Source organism: Megascapheus bottae, chromosome 15 (assembly GCF_031878675.1).
Source record: "Megascapheus bottae isolate mThoBot1 chromosome 15, mThoBot2.hap1, whole genome shotgun sequence".
NCBI classification, from domain to species: Eukaryota; Metazoa; Chordata; class Mammalia; order Rodentia; family Geomyidae; genus Megascapheus; species Megascapheus bottae.
The window spans coordinates 57,510,581-57,528,866 of record NC_143523.1 but is presented as its reverse complement, the minus strand read 5'-3'; the positions used below and the strand labels follow the sequence as shown (position 1 = coordinate 57,528,866).

At 45.6% G+C, this 18,286-nt stretch overlaps 1 protein-coding gene and 1 pseudogene across 1 annotated transcript in view; one reads left to right on the top strand and one right to left on the bottom strand.

Annotated features, from left to right (window-relative positions):
* The first annotated feature begins 1,475 nt into the window (after positions 1-1,475).
* LOC150054427 (nucleolar protein 58-like) lies at positions 1,476-3,119 on the top strand (annotated as a pseudogene).
* A 2,318-nt stretch (positions 3,120-5,437) lies between these two features.
* The window catches only part of Ret (ret proto-oncogene), a 36,011-nt gene continuing 23,162 nt past the window's right edge, over positions 5,438-18,286 (bottom strand). Inside the window, exons 14-21 of the mRNA XM_090345546.1 lie at positions 18,143-18,250; positions 16,262-16,476; positions 16,038-16,160; positions 13,097-13,167; positions 11,448-11,585; positions 10,119-10,218; positions 8,329-8,476; positions 5,438-6,631 (exon numbers count right to left, since the gene is read on the bottom strand). Coding sequence (XP_090201672.1) covers positions 6,474-6,631; positions 8,329-8,476; positions 10,119-10,218; positions 11,448-11,585; positions 13,097-13,167; positions 16,038-16,160; positions 16,262-16,476; positions 18,143-18,250 — 1,061 coding nt within the window. The 3' untranslated portion in view covers positions 5,438-6,473. The remainder of the gene's footprint in view (positions 6,632-8,328; positions 8,477-10,118; positions 10,219-11,447; positions 11,586-13,096; positions 13,168-16,037; positions 16,161-16,261; positions 16,477-18,142; positions 18,251-18,286) is intronic.

Here is an 18,286-nt window from a genome sequence, read left to right as displayed (position 1 = left end):
ACCATTATAGGAGAACATAATTCTCTAATTATGGGGAGAAATTGCTTCCAGTTCTGCTTGCCTGGGAAGGATACTTTAAACAAACCGGTTCCAGGATCAGGGCTTGAACTCAGGGCCTAGGCGCTGTCCTTGAGCTTTTTCACTTAAGACTACTTGAGCCACAACTCTACTTCCAGCTTTGTTGCTGGTTCATTGGAGATAATGTCTCACCGACTTTCCTGCCCAAGCTGGCTTTAATCTCAACCTTCAGATCTCTGCTTCCTGAGTAGCTAGGATTAGAGGTGTGAGCCAGCCCATCTGGAAAATGCTTTCTTTTTACATAGTTTGGAAATTATTACTTCCTGAGTTTCCCCTAGCTTTGTTCATTCATGATTATATAAACTTTACAAATTTCAATAACTGAGAGATTATTACTCAGAAATACACTCTCTCCGGCTTTAAGAAATCAGCAGAAAGGCTGGGAATGTGGCTTAGTGGTAGAGGACTTGCCTAGCATGCATGAAGCCCTGAGTTCGATTCCTTAGTACCACATATATACAAAAAGAAGCCAGAAGTAGTCAGTAGAGTGGTAGAGTGCAAGCTTTGAATAAAAGATGCTCAGGGACAGTGTCCAGGCCCTGAGTTCAAGCCTCATGACGAAAGAAAGAAAGAAAGAAAGAAAGAAAGAAAGAAAGAAAGAAAGAAAGAAGAAGGAAGGAAGGAAGGAAGGAAGGAAGGAAGGAAGGAAGGAAGGAAGGAAGGAAAGGAAGGAAGGAAGGAAGGAAGGAAGGAAGGAAGGAAAAGAAAGGAAGGAAGGAAAAGAAAGGAAGGAAGGAAGAAAGAAAGAAATTAGCAGTCATTGACCAGGTGTTGGTGGCTTACATCTGTAATACCAGCTACTCAGGGAGCTGAGATGTATCACAGCTTGAAGCCTGCCCAGGCAGGAAGATCCATGAGACTCTTATCTCCAGTTAACCACTAGAAGCCAGAAGTGAGGGTATGGTTTAAGTGGTAGGGCACTAGCCTTGAGGAAAAGCAGGTCAGGTAAAATGCCCAGGCCCCAAGTTCAAGCCCCAAGACCAGCAAAAAAGGAGAGAGGGAGAGGGAGGGAGGGAGGGATAGAGAGAGGGGTGGGGAGGGAGAGAGAAATCAACAATAGCCTGGCATCTGGTTCATGCTTGTAATCCTAGCTACTCAGAAGGCTGAGATCTGAGGATACTGTTTCAAAAGGCATCCTGAGCAGGAAAATCTGAGACTTGATTTCTAGATAGCCATGGTAGAGGAAGAAAAGGAGGAGGAGGAGGAAGAGGAGGAGGAGGGAGAGGGGGAGGGGGAGGGGGAAAGAAGAAAAAAGGTTGGGCACGTGGTAGTGTGCAACAGGTTTTCTGCGGGGAGGAGTGGGCATCTGTGCGCAGCTTTGAAGTTGTGTTTTGATCTTTGGTCATAAAGACCTCTCAGGCCCCTCCACCCCCGAGGGCCCCTCACCAACCCTCACCATGTTGATGCTGTTTGAAATGTCCATTGGCTACACCGTCTTTAAGGTTCTAAATGAGAAGAAACTTCGGGAGGTTAATAGTTTGTGGAAAGAATTTGAAACTCCAGAGAAAGCAAATAAAACAGTAAAGCTAAAACATTTTGAGAAATTTCAGGATACAGCAGAACATTAGCAGCATTCACAGCCCTCATGGAGGGCAAAATGAATAAGCAGCTGAAGCAAGTTTTGAAGAAAATGATAAAAGAAGCCCATGAACCTCTGGTGGTGGCTGATGCTAAACTGAGAGGGATCATAAAGGAAAAGCTGAATCGGAGTTGTATCCATAGTCCTGTGGTTAATAAACTTATGAGAGGAATTCCATCACAAATGAACGGGTCAATCCCTGGGGTAGAGCCACCAGAAATGTCAGCCATGTTTCTTGGATTGGCCCACAGCTTGTCTCAATACTGACTGAAATTTAGTGCCGATAAAGTAGACACACTGATTGTTCAGGCAATTTTCTTACTGGACGACTTGGATAAAGAACTGAACAACTGCGTTATGAGATGTAGGGAGTGGTATGGTTGGCATTTCCCTGAATTAGGAGAAATGATTTCAGATAAGTTGACATACTGTAAGTGTTTACAGAAAGTTGGCCATAGAAGGAACTATGCTTCTGCCACACTTTCTGAATTACTTCCAGAGGAAGTAGAAGCTGCTGCAGAGATATCTATGGGAACAGAAGTTTCTGAAGAAGATATTTGCACCCAGGTGATTGAAATCTCCAAATACAGAACCCAGCAGTATGAATATCTGCAAAATTGAATGATGACCACTGCATCCAATGTTATAGTCATGGTTGGAAAATTCGTTGGAGCATGGCTTATTGCTCATGCAGGTTCTCTTGTGAATTTGGCCAAGTATGCAGCTTCAATAGTTCAGATTCTTGGAGCAGAAAAGGCATTGTTTAGAGCTCTCAAGTCTAAGTGAGATACCCCTAAATATGGTCTCATGTATCATGCCTCACTGGTAGGCCAGATAAGTCCCAAAAACAAAGAAAAGATTTCTCGGATGCTGGCAGCCAAAACTGCTTTGGCTATTCGTATGATGCTCTGGATGAAGATTCCAGTTCTGCAATGGGAGTTGAGAACAGAGCCAAATTAGAGGCCAGGTTGAGAAGCTTGGAGGACTGAGGGATAAGAAAAATAGGTGGATCAGGAAAGGCGCTGGCAAAAGCAGAAAAGTATGCACACAAAAATAAAGTGAAGACTTATGATCCATCTGGAGATTCTATACTTCCAAACTGTTCTAAAAAATGCAAACTAGAAGAAGTAGATGAAGACGATGAAGCAATTGAGAAGAAAGCAAAAACAAAAAATCTAAGTTGAAAGTTAAAGCTGAAGAAGAGGAAGAAAATGTACTCTTAGTAGAAGAGGAAACATCTGCAAAGAAGAAGAAGAAAAATAAAAAGAAACACATTAAGGAAGAACCACTCCCTGAGAAGGAATCATGCACCAGCACAACAGTTTCTAGTCCAGAGAAAAAGAAAAAAAAAAGAGAGACACTGTGGACTAATGAAGAGAACCATAAATCTGTGTCCTGGACACTTTATGTTTATATGATTTGGTGGGAATATCCCAGAAATGCTCTCCAAATACAGGAGTAGACTGAATAAAAGTGATAATCATCCATAAAAAGATGAAGCTAGACTGGTCTGGGCGCTTGGCACCAGGGGCTTCACACCTGTAACTCTGGTTATTTAGGAGGATCCCAGTTCAGTGCTAGCCTGGACAGAGCTAAATCCAAGACTTTTATCACCATAATTGCAAAAAGCCCAATTTGGAAGTGTGGCTCAAGTAGTAGAATACCATTCATTATCAGAAAAGCCAAGACTATGAGGCTCTGATACTGGCACACACATGAAAAGAAGTTGACAGTAAGAAATGGTTAAAAAACCAGGAATACTTAAATGTAAGAATGAATGTTGCTTTATCGTAGGGAAAGTGACCTGAATGAAATAAAAATTCCCTAGAGGAAGTTCATTGTTCTTAAGAATTACTATCACTATGCTTAGTCATTTGCATTTTGTGCAAGTCAATGCATGAGCCCTTGGTGACACTTGGTCATGTCAACTCTGCCAGTCCCCACAGTGAGGCAGTTAGTTCCCTGTGACATGTGGATTCTTCCATGGAAACTATTTCTCTTTAGGACGCTGGAAAGAGAAAAGCAATATACACATTGTATGATACACGATTTTATTTACACAACCGAAATGATTTCCTTAGTCACCTTGATTACAAAAGCAAAGGAACACAATTATATGGGTAAATAACCTTTCTTAAATAGCTTTAAAAAATCTCAATAGCTGACACATTACGACTTAATACTCAGTCATACTTAGTAATTTCTGCTATATGTGGATGAAAATTCTTTCTGCTAAAACTCCTAAGTGTAGGTCCTCTACTTATTAGCACAGTTTAGACAGACAAATGGGTCCAGAGGCAAGTGTTGATGCCCAAATATTAAGTCAGTCCTTTTCACTCAGACCTTAACTTTCATCCTGGAGAAGAACAAATGTGCTACAGCAATTCACTTACTGTGTAGGCATAGTTAATAATATGCATTTATTGTTCCTTTTGCATTTAATAAATCTATCATTAAGCACATCAGAAAATCAAAAGTTTACCATGATATCTGAAAAAGAATTCATCAGCCAGTATGTGAAGCTCCCCACTCTGAGTTTTTATGAACACACATCCCTTCAAGATACCGAGGCCAGTCAAGACTCCATAATGTCACCGCTTTGGTAAAAAGTGTTTATGATGAAATATGATTTTCGACTGAGACTACTACAAGTCTCATCACAGTGCTGTAAATCTGATGACCTGGCAACATTCTGGTACATTCTTTTCTATAAATTGATATTTCTGGGATAGACAAATGAGCTATTGGGTCTTCCAATAAGTCCCATCCCCCACCAGGTCTGAAGGAGCCCTGTGTGTCTGTTGCCACAGTCCAGTGACAAAAATCTAAGAACCTTATGTATAGACTGGGGTCAGACTTGAAGAAGCCAAAATGTCTTCCTCTAGCAGCATTGAATGACAAAATACAGGAAAAGCTTATCCATGACCTCCCACATGAGCTCTGTGAGAGCTGAAATATTCTCTTTCCATCAACTGTTTGTTGTGTTGTCAGTACCAGGACTTGAACTCAGGATCTGAGCATTCTCCTTTGGCATTTTCTCTCAAGGCTGATGTTCTACCACTGAAGCCACATTTCTAGATCTAGTTTTGTTTGTTTGTTTGTTTGCTGGCTGCAGATAAATATCTTACAGAATCATTTGCCTGGATTAGCTGCAAATTGCTACCCTCAGATCTCAGTCTCTTGAATGTCTGGGATTATAGGAGAGAGTGGAGGTCCCTGGCTTCCACACCGTACTTACAGTGAGAGGTGCCACAGTCCTCTGTCATCCACAGTACTACTTCTAAAACAAACACAACTGTCCCGTTAGGAGAGAGCTGAGAAGATAGAATTCAAATGTGTCAAGACCACTTGCTCATGATGCAGAAGTTGAATGCTGTAATGTGGGGATTGTGGAGTGCCATTCACAGTGTAAGGTCTCTGTTGCTAGTATCCCAAGATACTCCAAGTTCTCCCTTTTTTTTTTTACTACCCTCCCCCTTCTTTTACATCAGCACTGGGGCTTGAACTCAGGGCATTTGTGCTCTCACTTGGCTTTTTTGCTCAAGGCTGGTACTCTACCACGTGAGCCACGCCTCCACTTCTGGCTTTTTGCTGGTTAACTGGAGATAAAGTAACTTGTGGATTTTTTTTCTGACTGGGTCAGCTTTCCACCAGAATCCTCAGCTCTCAGCTTCCTGAGTAGCTAGGGTTACAGGTGTGAGCCATTGGCACCTGGCTTTTCCCTTTTCTGGCTGGGGGGCATGGTCACTCAGTGCTGAGCACAGAAGGGTAAAATGAGCCAGCCACGTGGTGGGATGGCTTGCTCCCCTCAAACTGCAATAGGACGGCAAAGACTGCAGCAAATCTTGCCATTGTGCTAACTCTAAGAATCCCTTTAATCATTGATGAAAAGCTACGTGCTTTCCTAAAAAAGTTTACATGATTGTATAAAAACTAATCTTAGGATCTCAATCACTGAGCAAAGGCCTCATCTTGTGGTCTCCTCTTGACCCCAACCCCAGCTCTGTTGGGCTTTGCCCTGGCCCGGCTCTTATTCTGAATAAGGGCAGGTAATTCCTGCCATTTTTTTTCTCTACCTCGTGTGTGTGTGTGTGTGTGTGTGTGTGTGTGTGTGTGTGTGTGTGTGTGTGTGTGCTTCATTTAAACTTTGTTGTATTGTTTGGGAGATAGCAACCAGAAAAGAACCAAAACAAGTTCATGTACAATTTCAGATACAAGGTAGTTATCAGTGGACTTGAACACGTTAACACAAAGCCTGCTGTGGCTGTGGACAGGCACAGGCCATGAAGGGAGCTTGCCAGGTACTCACAGGAACAGAACGTTTCTTTTGTGTGTGCAGGTCCTGGGGCTTGAACTTCTACTCCTGGCCTGAGCCTGAGCTTTGTGCTCAAGGCTAATGCTCTATCACTTGAGCCATACCTCCACTTCTGGCTTCCCCCCTCCCCTGCCCTTTTCCCTTTTTCTTTTTGGTAGTTAACTAGAGATGAAAAGTCTCACAGATCTGCCTGTCCAGCCTGGCTTTGAACCTTCATCCTCAGAGCTCAGCTTCCTGAGGATCAAGGATTACAGATGTGAGCCATCAGTAGCTGGCCGAAAGCGATCAAGACCAGATGGCTCAGGTCTGCAAGAAGGGACAACCATGAACTATTGGAAGGAAAAGCACTTTGGGCAAAGAAACAATTCCAACAAACGTTTGAAAGCGAATCTGCCCCCTGGGGACTGGCATTTGTCTGGGCCAGCGTGACTAATGTACACAAAGAAAGGCCGTGGCGTCCTCGGTCCCTTTGGTGAATTCATTACCTTGTACAAGGAAATGTTAACTATCAAACGTGTCCGTTAATTTTGCCGCTGAGGGTGAAACCATCCAGTTAGCATATACACTATCATTTGCATATCTTGGGAACCCCGTGTTAGTGACAGCTGATGGCGTAAGTGGTACAGGACTCTCTCCAGGCCAGTTCGGGTCTGACATGCCTAAAAATGAAAACAGATCATTTGTTCTGCACTGAAGAACTCAGGCTTCATGTGTAGACAGTAAAGCCTTGGCAAAACTCCCTTTGAAGTTCAAACCAAACTGGGTTTACTTGTGCCAATTTGCGTTCTGGGTTTTGGTGGTCCAAGTTTCCAAAAACAAAACAAAACAAAACAAAAAAACCTTGTGTTCATTTCTGAGGAAATAGCAGCACATGCTCTCATGGTAAATGTAAACTTAGCAGACACTGCTGATTGTGAATTGTCATGGTTTTATTTATTTATGGATGTATTTTTGTGTGCCAGTACTGGGATTTGAACTCAGGACCTTGGGTGCACACTCACTTGGCTTTTTCAGCTCAAGGCTGGCCCTCTGCCGTGTGAACCACAGCTCCACTTCTGGCTTTTTAGGTGGTTAATTGGAGGTAAGAGTCTTACAGACTTTTCTGCCCTGGCTGGCTTCAAACTATGATCCTCAGATCTCAGCCTCCTGAGCAGCTAGGATTACAGGTGTAAGCTACTGACACCTGATCTTTTTTTTAATTAAGTTTTAGACTCTCAAATCTGATGTATGTTTATTAGACTGCTAAAGCAATGAAAACCATTGCCATGTTACTATACTGAAAACAGCTTTCTGAGGCAGAAACATTCCATAAAACATTTTCTCAAGACAAAGATGGAGTCTACTGGTCTGTCATTTCAGCCTCCAAAGAAATGCTTCTTCCTCAGAGAAGATGCACGCAAACAGCCAAATACTCTCAGCACCTAACCTATGGTGTGTAACACTGAGACCCTAAGCCAGGTGTGTGTTTGGGAAATCCCATGAATCAGGAAGCATGCAGAAATTCTGAGCCATCTTTGCTTGAGACCCCCCCATAATTTCAAAATGACCCATGATGAAGTTAGGAAACAGAAAAATCTCAAATATTTAATCCAAGACAAAAGAAGAGAGTTTTGGCCAAGAACCGTGTTTACTATGAAATACAAGGCCACAGCACCACAGACTATATTCTTTAGGAAGCATGAGCTCCAACATTGAGCACAATCATCGTGATGAGGGTGCAAAGGATGTGAAAATAAGTTCTGGGGGAAGGGTGGGGAAGGGAGGGTCAGCCCAGGGCCTGCCAAGTTTCTGCTGGACACTTGGCTGGGGAGTAGAGACGTGGCTGGCTTTCTGGAAGAATCTACCAGTCCAGGAGAGGTCTCTAGAAGTCTCCTGGGTGTGTTCTCACCAGAATTTGGGGTGCAAGGCCCTCCTCAATTAAATTTATCCCCAGATCAAGTCAACTTATCCAAGTAACAAAATGAAAAATATAATGGATTTGTTTCCCTACTCCCACGAAACCACTTACATCAATCTTCTCCATTTCCTCTGAGAATTCTGCCCTGATCTCATTTGTTTCTCCTGTCATCTTAAATGGTCTGGTCATGATATTTATTTTCACATCCTTTTTTTTTTTTTTTTCCTTTCAAAGGAAGACACAGTTGCAAAATAAATAAATTTAAAAAAATGCCTGAATGTCAAAACTGGATGCAAAGTCAGACATTTAACAAAGAAAAGATTGGGTGGTGTTTTGATTTCTTGCCCTTCAGAGACATTCTTGATAAAATAAAAAATAAAAACGAAAAAGCATTACAGACAGGAGAGTGCAGAGGAAACGCTAGCTGCTAGAATCTGGTAAATGCATGTGAAATTCTACCATAGAGTTTGTTTTCAATCCACGTGGAGGGAAGGGTACGCGGTAGGGGGGCCTGGTTGCAATCCACCAAGGGTGTCTCCTCCTCTGACAGGCCATCGTCATAAAGCAGAGAGTCAGATGGCGTTGATGCAGCCAGGTCCAAGTAATCCTGAAAGAGAGAAAAAGATGGCTGCTTCCCATGGCCCTTGGCTGCTTTTATTATTATTATTATTATTATTATTATTATTATTATTATTATTATTATTATATTTTTGCCAGTCCTGGGGCTTGCACTCAGGGCCTGAGCACTGTCCTTGAGCTTTCTCAAGTCTAGAGCTCTACCACTTGAGCCACAGCACCACTTCCAGCTTCTTCTGTGTATGTGGTACTGAGGAATTGAACCCAGAGCTTTGTGCATGGTAGGCAGGCACTCTACCACTAGGCCACACTTCTCGTGTATGTGTGTGTTTGTGCGTGTATGTGTGTGTCTTGAGGGCTTGAACTCAGGGCCTGGATGCAGTTCCTAAGTTTTTGTGCGCTATCATTTGAGCCACAACTCCATTTGCAGCTTTTTGGTGGTGGTTAATTGAAGATAAAAGTCTCACAGACTGGCTTTGGAGTGTGGCCTAGTGGGAGAATGTTTACCTAGCATGCATGAAGTCCTGGGTTCGATTCCTAGGTACCACATATACAGAAAAGGCTGGAAGTGGTGCTGTGGCTCAACTGGTAGAGTGCTAGCCTTGAGAAGCTCAAAGACAGTGCCCAGACTCTGAGTTCAAGCCCCAGGACAAGCAAAATCAATCAATCTCACAGTCTTTCCTGCTTTGGCTAGCTGTAAACAGCCATTCTCAGATGCAGCCTCCTCAGTAGCTAGGGCACAGGAGTGTGCTATGGAGTTTCCTTTTGAAGTCATTCTGAGCTTCAAGACATCAGCTCTGGCAGTGTCTCCAACTTGCTGTTGGCCTTTAAGCAAGACCAAAGCCCCTCTCCCAGCATGCTGGCATTGAGGCCTGCCACACCCAGCCATATCTAGAGCCCCCAACCAAGCCTATTTGTTGTTTTGTTTATTTTTGTGCCAATACCAGGGCTTAAACTCCAGGCCTGAGCCTTGTCCCTGAGTTTTTTCCCTCAAGCCTGACACTCTAGCACTTGAGCCACAGCTTAATTTCCAACTTTTTGGTGGTTAATTGGAGTTCAGAGTTTCACAGGCTTTTCTTCCTGGGTTAGCTTTGAACCTCACTCATAAATCTCAGCCTCCTGAGTAGCTAGGTTTACAGGTGTGAACTACTGGTGCCTGGCTACTTACAGGTTTATAAGATGGAAGTGTATGTGCTAATAGATGCTCAGACAAGTTTGGTCCCTATTGGACTTTGGGGATTCTAAATAACTTCTTAACAGTCAAGAGACCTGGCATAGCTGGGTTCCCATTTGTGTGGGCTGTAGGTGGTGACAACAAGAGGGTATTTCAAAGGGCTGAGCACTACTGGGCACCTCAGTTGCCCCCTTTCACTTCCCACAGGACACCTCTATTCAGGACACCCACTATGCAACATTCTAACATTCCGGTAGTGTAAGTGACCCCTTTGGGGATTAGAATTTCTCTTCCCATGGGTGACTGATTCAAACCAGGAATTGAATTGGGTTTTTGTTGTTGGTTGTTGTTTTCTTCCTGCGTTTCAAAGGAGCCCAAAGAGACTGTTCAAGGCCTTCTCTGAGAAGGACATATGCGCCTCTTCCTGTGGCCAGCTTCCCTGTTCCCCACACTGGGACATCAGGACTGAAAGTCTCTGGGCAGCCACACTGCCACTCACTCTGCTCTTCACCATCATCTTCTCCAGGTCTTTGCTGATGTCGGCAAAGATTGGCCTCTTGTCTGGTTCCTGCTTCCAGCACTGCAGCATCAGGGAATACCTGCAAGGAGGAGCATATGTGCGGTGATGAGCCGGCAGGGCCAGGCTTCTGGGACTCTCCCCAGCGTGGTGAACCCCTGCTCCAACACCAGCCCCAACGCTGTGAGTGTGTCGCTGACCATCCGAGACTGACTCGCTAGGGATGACATGGCCACAGCCATGTGCTCAGCAGGGTGGTCCAGCATCCCAGAGGGGCTGTTCTCAGGGTCTGGGCACTGTCCTTGGACACCTTTTGCTCAAGGCAAGCACACTACCACTTGAGCCACAATGCTACTTCTGGCTTTTTCTGTGTATGTGATTCTGGGGAATTGAGCCCAGGGCTTCATGCATGCTAGATGAGCACTTTACCACTAGGCCATGCTCCCTCCCTCCCTCCTTCCCTCCCTTCTCTTCCTCTTCTTTCTTCCTCCTCCTCTTCCTCCTCTTTCTTTCTCCTCCTCCTCCTCCTTCTTCTTTCTTTCTTTCTTTTTTTTTTGTGCTGGTATTGGAACTTGACCTCAAGGCCCAGCTGCTGTCCCTTAGCTTTTGCACTCAAGGATGGTGCTCTACTACTTGAACCACACCTCCATTTCCAGTTTATTGCTAGTTGACTGGATATAAAAGTTTTATGGATGGTCCTTTCCAGGCTGGCTTTGAACCGTGATCCTACTGGGTAGCTAAGATTATAGGTATGAGCCTATGTTGGGCTTTGTTTTTCCTTTTTAATAATGTTTTTCTTTTGGTATTGATACTGCTGTTTGAACTGAAGACCTCAGGCTTGGTCTACTTGTTCACTCAACTAGCACTCTACCACTTGAGCCAGGCCTCAATGCTTCCAGCCTGCCTTTTTGCTACCTACTGTGGAGACACAAATCTCAATGACTTTTTTGTCCTGGCTGGCTTCAAATAGCGATCCTTCAGATCCCAGCTTCCGGAGTTACTAGGCTGTCAAGCTGAAGTCTAGACTGCTCTGCCTGCCCCTGGCACCTCCACTTGAGTGCTCCCCAACATAGGTCCACCCCAAGGCCTTCCATTCACATCAACTGGATTCCTGTGCCCATCTATTCTCAGAAGAACCTCATCCCATCCACACTTCCCTGTGCCACTCAAGTCCCCAGCATCTGCCTCATAGCTGAGGGAGGATTCTGTTATAACCGTGGCCTTCTGCTCCCCCACCCCCACCTGCCCCCAGTGGCCCTCAGCCTGGGATCTCAGGGAGGGAGACATCTGGGTAACTCGACTCCTTCTCACATTTCCTCGCTGCAGTTGTCCGGCCTTTCCATTCGGTGGCCAGTCTTGAGAAGGTTGAAGAGCCGCTCAGGGGGAATCCCTGGATAGGGGTTTCCCCCCAGGGTCACAATTTCCCACAGCAGAATCCCAAAAGACCACCTGCAGGGAGAAGCAGAGATGCGAATGACCCTCTCTCACCCTCTGGCTCAGAGGTCTCCTCAGTGAGACCCAGTGAGACAGCTGCTTCAATGCTGCCATCCTGGGAATGGTGATGGGGCTTAAGGGGTCCTCAGCAATTCTTTCACCTTTCCTGTGGCCACAAGACTTCCATTAAAACTCAAAACAGCCATACCTGTAATCCTCGCTCCTCAGGAGACAGAGCTCTGAGGATCATGGTTCAAAGCCAGATCAGGCAGGAAGGTGTATGAGACTCTTATCTCCAATTAAATGTCAATAATAATAATAATAATAAGGATAAGGATAATAATAATAATAAAAGCCAGAAGTGGAGCTGCAGCTTAAGTGCTAGAGTGCTAACCTTGAGTAAAAATGCTTAGGGACAGCACCCAGGCTGAGGACTGGCAAAAAAAAAGTCTAGAAAAAAATTTTACTGAGTGAAAACATACACATGAAGTGGGAATAAAATGATCATAAAATGGCACAGGTCACTTGAGCCCACTTGTGGAGATAAGAAGGCTGTACTGCATACCACAGAAAGCTCTAGAAGATTCCATGCCTAATAAGAGGCCAGCAGGAGGGGCTGGGCTGCGGTGGCCTGACGGGTTCCTGAGTGTGCTCCTGGCAGTTTTCTTTTGCATTTTCAATTCTTCAGCAGTCACCTCTCTGTAATCAGCAGACTACTGCTTGTTTTTAGCTGGTTATTAATTTTTGTGCAGATACTAGGGCTTGAAGTGAGGGATTAGGTGCTGTCTCTTAGCTTTTTCACTCAAGATTGGTGTATTACCACTTGACCCATAGCTTGCACTTCTGGCTATTTGACTGCTAATAGGAGATAAGAGTTCTGTGGGCTTTCCTGCCTCAGCTGACTTTGAAATGGGATCTTCTGATCTCAGCCTCCTGAGAAGTTAGGATTACAGGTGTGAGCCACTGGTATCCAGCTTAGAGTTCTGTTTAAAACTGCTTAGCAATTGAGTCTTCACAGCCAATGCTACTGAAGATCCACATGTCTGTGGATTACAGAAAGTTCTAGAAGTCACTGTAAAACGGAAATGATTGCATCTTGTCATCTGACCTGGAAGAGTGAGTTTTGGCTCCTACCTTCCCACCTTGGAGCAATTTGGAAGCTATCTGTCCACCAACTCATACCACATCTGGGTGAAGTCCCCAAGCTCCATCCGTGGGAAAGAAGACATTGTAGGGTAGCATGCTTGAGCCAAACCTGCCCCCAGGACTCCAGCACAAGGCAGTGATTTGGTTGAGCCTATCCATGGATGGGGAGGGAGGTGTGGAAGAGGAAAGGGAGGAGCGAGGGAGCCTGTGGCCTCTGCAGCCTCTCCCCCCCATCCTTGGCTTTGTGGATCTGTTGCAGAATAACGTTAGATGAATCCATGAGGGCTTCTCAAGCTCAGAGTCTGGAAGGAGTTCTCCGGTCAGCTTCACTGGGGGCTTCTTGTAACCCCCACCCCAAGACAGCAACACCCCACACTTACACATCACTTTGGGTGGTATAGATGTGATCAAAAAGGGACTCGATTGCCATCCATTTGACAGGAATCCGGCCCTACAGAGGGTGCAGAAAGAAAGGAATTAATGTTAATAAGAAGTCTTGGAACCAGAGCAGAAAAGGTCTGCTTTGTCGTGTGTGTGCGTGTGTGCGTGTGCGTGTGTGTGTGTGTGTGTGTGTGTGTGTGTGTGTGTGTGTGTGTGCGTGTGCGCATGCGCGCGCATATGCGTACATGCTTCTGCCAGTCTTGGGACTTGACCTTGAGGCCTGAGCACTATCTGTGAGCTTTTTTGCTCAAGGCAAACGCTCTACCACTTGAACCACATCTCCATTCTGCTTTTTGCTGGTTAATTGGAGACAAGAATCTCATGGACTTCTCTGCCCAGGCTGGCTTTGAACTGCAATCCTCAGATTTTGGCCTCCTAAGTAGCACCACCAGGGCCCCACTTGAGTTTGACTCTGTAGATAGTGTGGAATTCCAAATCCTGAGGCCAGAACCAGCTGAGCAGAGCTTGAAGAGGCTGAGCTCCAGCCGGAACCTCCAGGCTTTGCTGAGAAGTTAGTGGGGTGATGGGAGGCCCAAGGCCACACAGGGTAATTTACCACTTTTCAATGTCTCCTTCTCTCTGTCCTTTCTTCCCCCCCTTTTTTTTTCTTGGTGTTAAGATGGGGTCTGACTATGTTGCTCATACCAGTCCCAGATTTCTAGGCTCAGGTGATCCTTCTACCTCAGATCTGAGTAAAGCGGGGACAGTAGACACGTGCTAACACTCGGATCCCTGGACAAGTCTGATGCGTATCAGTTTCAAAAAATGTATTTCAGGGGCCGGGAGTTTGGCCTAGTGGTTAAAGTGCTTGCCTAGCATGCACGAAGATCCAGGTTCGCTTCCTCGGTACCACATTACATAGAAAAAAGCCAGAAGTGGTGCTGAGGCTCAAGTGGTAGAGCTCTAGCCTTGAGAAAGTCCAAGGACAGTGCTCAGGCCCTGAGCTCAAGCCCAGGACTGGCAAAAATAAATGTATTTCAGAACCCAACCTTGACTGCACTTTCTTCAATTTTTTTTTTTTTTGTGGGTTGTGGTTCTTGAACTTTGGGCCTGGATGCTGTGTCTGAGCTCTTCAGCTCAAGGCTCTACCACTTGAGCCACAGCAACACTTCTGGTTTTCTGGTGGTTCAATGGAAATGAGTCTCTCAGACTTCATTGCTCGAGCTGGCTTTGAACTGTGATCCTCAAATCACAGCCTCCTGCGTAGCAAGCATTACAGGCTTGAGCCACTGGGGCCCAGCTCTCCAAAGGGTTCTTTAGGGCCTTTATCATTAGTGAAATGTGGCCATTTCCTAACAAAGCTGGCTGGGGTGTAGCAGTCTGTACAGGGCCACAGTGGGGCATATGGGCAATGCTTTGTGCCTCTACAGCTTCCTACAGAATGTGTGTGTGTGTGTGTGTGTGTGTTGTGTGTGTGTGTGTGTGTGTGTGTGTGAGAGAGGGAGAGAGAGAGAGAGAGAGAGAGAGAGAGAGAGAGAGAGAGAGAGAGAGAGAGAGAACAGAAAGGTTCTACCATACCCTCACCAGAGCAGGAAATACCCACTTCCATTTCCCTTTCAGTAGTATTGAGATTTGTGGTCTCCACAGAGACCTCAGAAGAAACAAATACAGTCCTTGTAACCGGTGGCAACCCAAACAGCTAAGCCCTTTACAGACCACAGGAGTGGGAAAACATTTTTTTGTTTTTGGTCAAGGGCCATTTGGACATTAATATCCTTTGTGCCCCTCTAAAACTATTGATACAAACAGCCAGTGAAAAGCATATAAGGCTGTCCAATCCTGCAGCAAATGCTTTTACAGTTCATGGTGAAATAATTTCAACCCCTACAAGATGTATACAGTGTTCTCTTCTCTTTTCTTTTCCCTCCTTCTCCTTCCTTCCTTCTTTCCTTCCTTCCTGCCTGCCTGCCTTCCTTGTCTCCTCCCCTCTTCCTTCTTTCCTTTCTTATGTGCCTGTCTTAGGACTTGAACTCAGGGACTCAGTGTTGTCCCTGAGCTTTTTCATTCAAGGCTAGTGTTCTACCACTTGAGCCACAGCTCTACTTCTAGCTTTTTCCTGGTTAATTGGACATATGAATCTCACAGACTCTCTCTGAGTTATGATCTGCAGCCTGCTGACTAGCTAAGATTATAAGTATGTGCCACAGTGCCCCGCAAAATGGTGGCTCTTGTTTCTGTAGAATGGAGTTTCAGGTGGGGTTTTTGAGATCAGGGGTCACTTTGAAAGGGACAATGGGTCAAGAGGGGCCATGCCACCTGTGAAGCCTTGGGGAAGGAAGGACCCGATGCAGGAAGAACCTGAGTGGGGGGTGTCTGGGGACCCACAGGTGGGGGAAAGTATTGGAAGTGATGACCAGAAAAGTACTTTCAAAATCTGTTTCACCCACCTGTGTTGAAATGAACCATGCAACTTGTGGGTAGGAGCAGGAAAGGACAACTGGGAGAGAGTGAGGGAAAGAGTGACACTGTCCAGAAAGAAATGTACTCATGACCTGTCTTACATAACTGTCACCCCTTTATATTAACAATTCTTTTTTTTTTTTGCACCAGTCCTGGGCTTGAGCTCAGGGCCTGAGCACTGTCCTTGGACTTTCTCAAGGCTAGAGCTCTACCACTTGAGCCTCAGCACCACTTCCAGCTTTTTTCTATGTATGTGGTACCGAGGAATAGAACCCGGGTCTTCATGCATGCTAGGCAAGCACTTGAACCACTAGGCCAAACTCCCAACCCTATATTAACAATTAAAAAAAGCTTATGAATGATCTGTTTCAGTCTTCAGCTGTTCCCAGGGTACCAGACAGCTGTGGGTGAAGCCAGGAGGCCCTCCATCCCATCCAGGAGCTCCCCCACACACCCTACTATATCTTGGGGCCAAGCTACCTTGCTTCGCTTCACATAGGAATCTTCTTCGTACACATCTCGAGATAGACCAAAATCAGAAATCTTCATCTTCCTCCCCTCAGCCACCAGGATGTTCCTGGCTGCTAAGTCCCGATGGACAAGCTAGAAGGAAAACAAAACAGAACAAAGGACAACCCTGTAGGAGCCCCTCCAGAAGTGCCACATGGCAGCCGGGGCCCAGCCTGTGCTCCGGGGACACATACCTTCATTTCCGCCAGGTACTGCATTCCCCTGGAGATCTGCCAAGCGAAGGAGATAAGGTCGCCCATGGTCAGTGCCCGCTCATCAGGGTGGTCCAGGGAACTGGAGTTCCGGCTGCCTCCACTGCCCACGTAGCTGGGCCCCACCTTGCGACTGTCCCGCAGGAAACTCCGAAGGGAGCCATACTTGGCATACTCCACAATGAGGAGAAGAGGCCCTGGGCATAGGAAGGAGGTGCTCAGGGCATGGGGCATCCTGCCAGCTCTGGACCAGAGGGGTTTTAGGAAAGGGTAGGCTATGGGCACTGTCTCTCGAGCTACCATGTCAAGCTCAGTCTTGAATTATTGCGTACACACACACACACACACACACACACACACACACACACACACGGGTTGGGGTCACCAATGACAACGTATCATGTGCTTCTGGAAGTGTCTAGAATGTACCTCCCCCCTCAGATTTTGGGAAGGTTTTGGGAGAGAATGAAAGAAGGGATGACATAGTCCAAAAACAAATGTAATCATGGGCCAGGAGTTTGGCCTAGTGGTAGAGTGCTTGCCTAGCATATACGAAGGCCCGGGTTCAATTCCCCGGTACCATATACATAGAAAAAAGCTGGAAGTGGTGCTGTGGCTCAAGTGGTAGAGCTCTAGCCTTGAGAAAGCCCAAGGACAGTGCTAAGGCCCTGAGTTCAGTCCCCAGGACTAAAAAGAGAGAAATGTACTCATTACCTGACTTATGAAACTATAACCCCTCCATACATCACTTTTAAAATAACACTATTTTACTAAAATATTTTAATGTTCTAGTAGTATTCAACTTGCAGATTACTTAGAAATGGCTCCTTTAATTTTTTTTGACAGTCCTGGGGGCTTGAACTCAGGGCCTGAGCACTGTCCTTGGGCTTTTTCCTCAAGGCTAGCACTCTGCCACTTGAGCCAGAGCACCACTTCTGGCTTTTCTCTGTAGTGGTACTGAGGAATCAAACCCAGGTCTTTGTGCATGCTAGGCAAGCACTGTACCACTAGGCCAAACTCCTAACCCTGCTCCTTTAATTTTTAGAAAACTGTTTTGTTTTCTTTGTATTACTAATCATCAGCTTAATTCCATATATGTCTAGAGTATACTTTGTACAATTAAAATTCCTTTAAATAGCCAGGTGCTGATGGTTTGTATCTGTAATCCTAGCTACACAGAAGGTTCGGAACTGAGGAGCATAGTTCAAAGTCAGCCAGGACAGGAAAGACTGTGAGACTCATATCTCCAATTAACTCCCTGAAAACTGGGAATAGATTTATGGCTCCAAGTGATGGAGCACTAGCCTTGAGCCAAAACAAAACAAAACAAAACACCTCAGGGTCAGGGCCAGAGTTCAAGCCCCGTAACTGCCAAAAGAAGGAAAGAAAAAGAAAGAAAGGAAGGACGAAAAGAAAGAAAGGGAAGAAAAAAGGAAGGAAGGAAAGGGGACCTTAAATGGACTTTAAATGTGCAAAAGTTGGATTTACAAACCAGAATACAGTCATCTACCAAACATGAATGACTCATTACATTCGAACAGAATGTGTGCTCGACTGTTGTTTGGTAGGATGTTCAATAAATGTCAATTGTATCCAGAAGAAAAAGAAAGCCATCTTGGGGATCTCTGCTGTGGCTGCTCGCCTTAAGAAGGATGATGGCACACTGAACGTGGAGCTGAGCAGGGTGAGCTGATGGGAGGGCTGTAGACCGAAGCTCTTTCTGTAGCCCATGCTCTCCTGCCTGGGGACACGGTCACATTAGCTTGGGGATTGGGGCCAGGAGCTCAGGCCTCCAGAAGGAAGGAGACCTGGAAGGACAGAAGAGATCATGGCACAGCTGATGACACCTGGAAATGGCCTTACCATCCTGACTGCAGGCGCCATACAGCTTGATGACGTGAGGGTGGTTGACTTGCTTCAGAAGGTTGAACTCAGACAGCAGGTCCCTCAGCTCACTGGGGGAGGCATTCTCTGAAATACAGCAAACACACAACTGGCTCCACACAG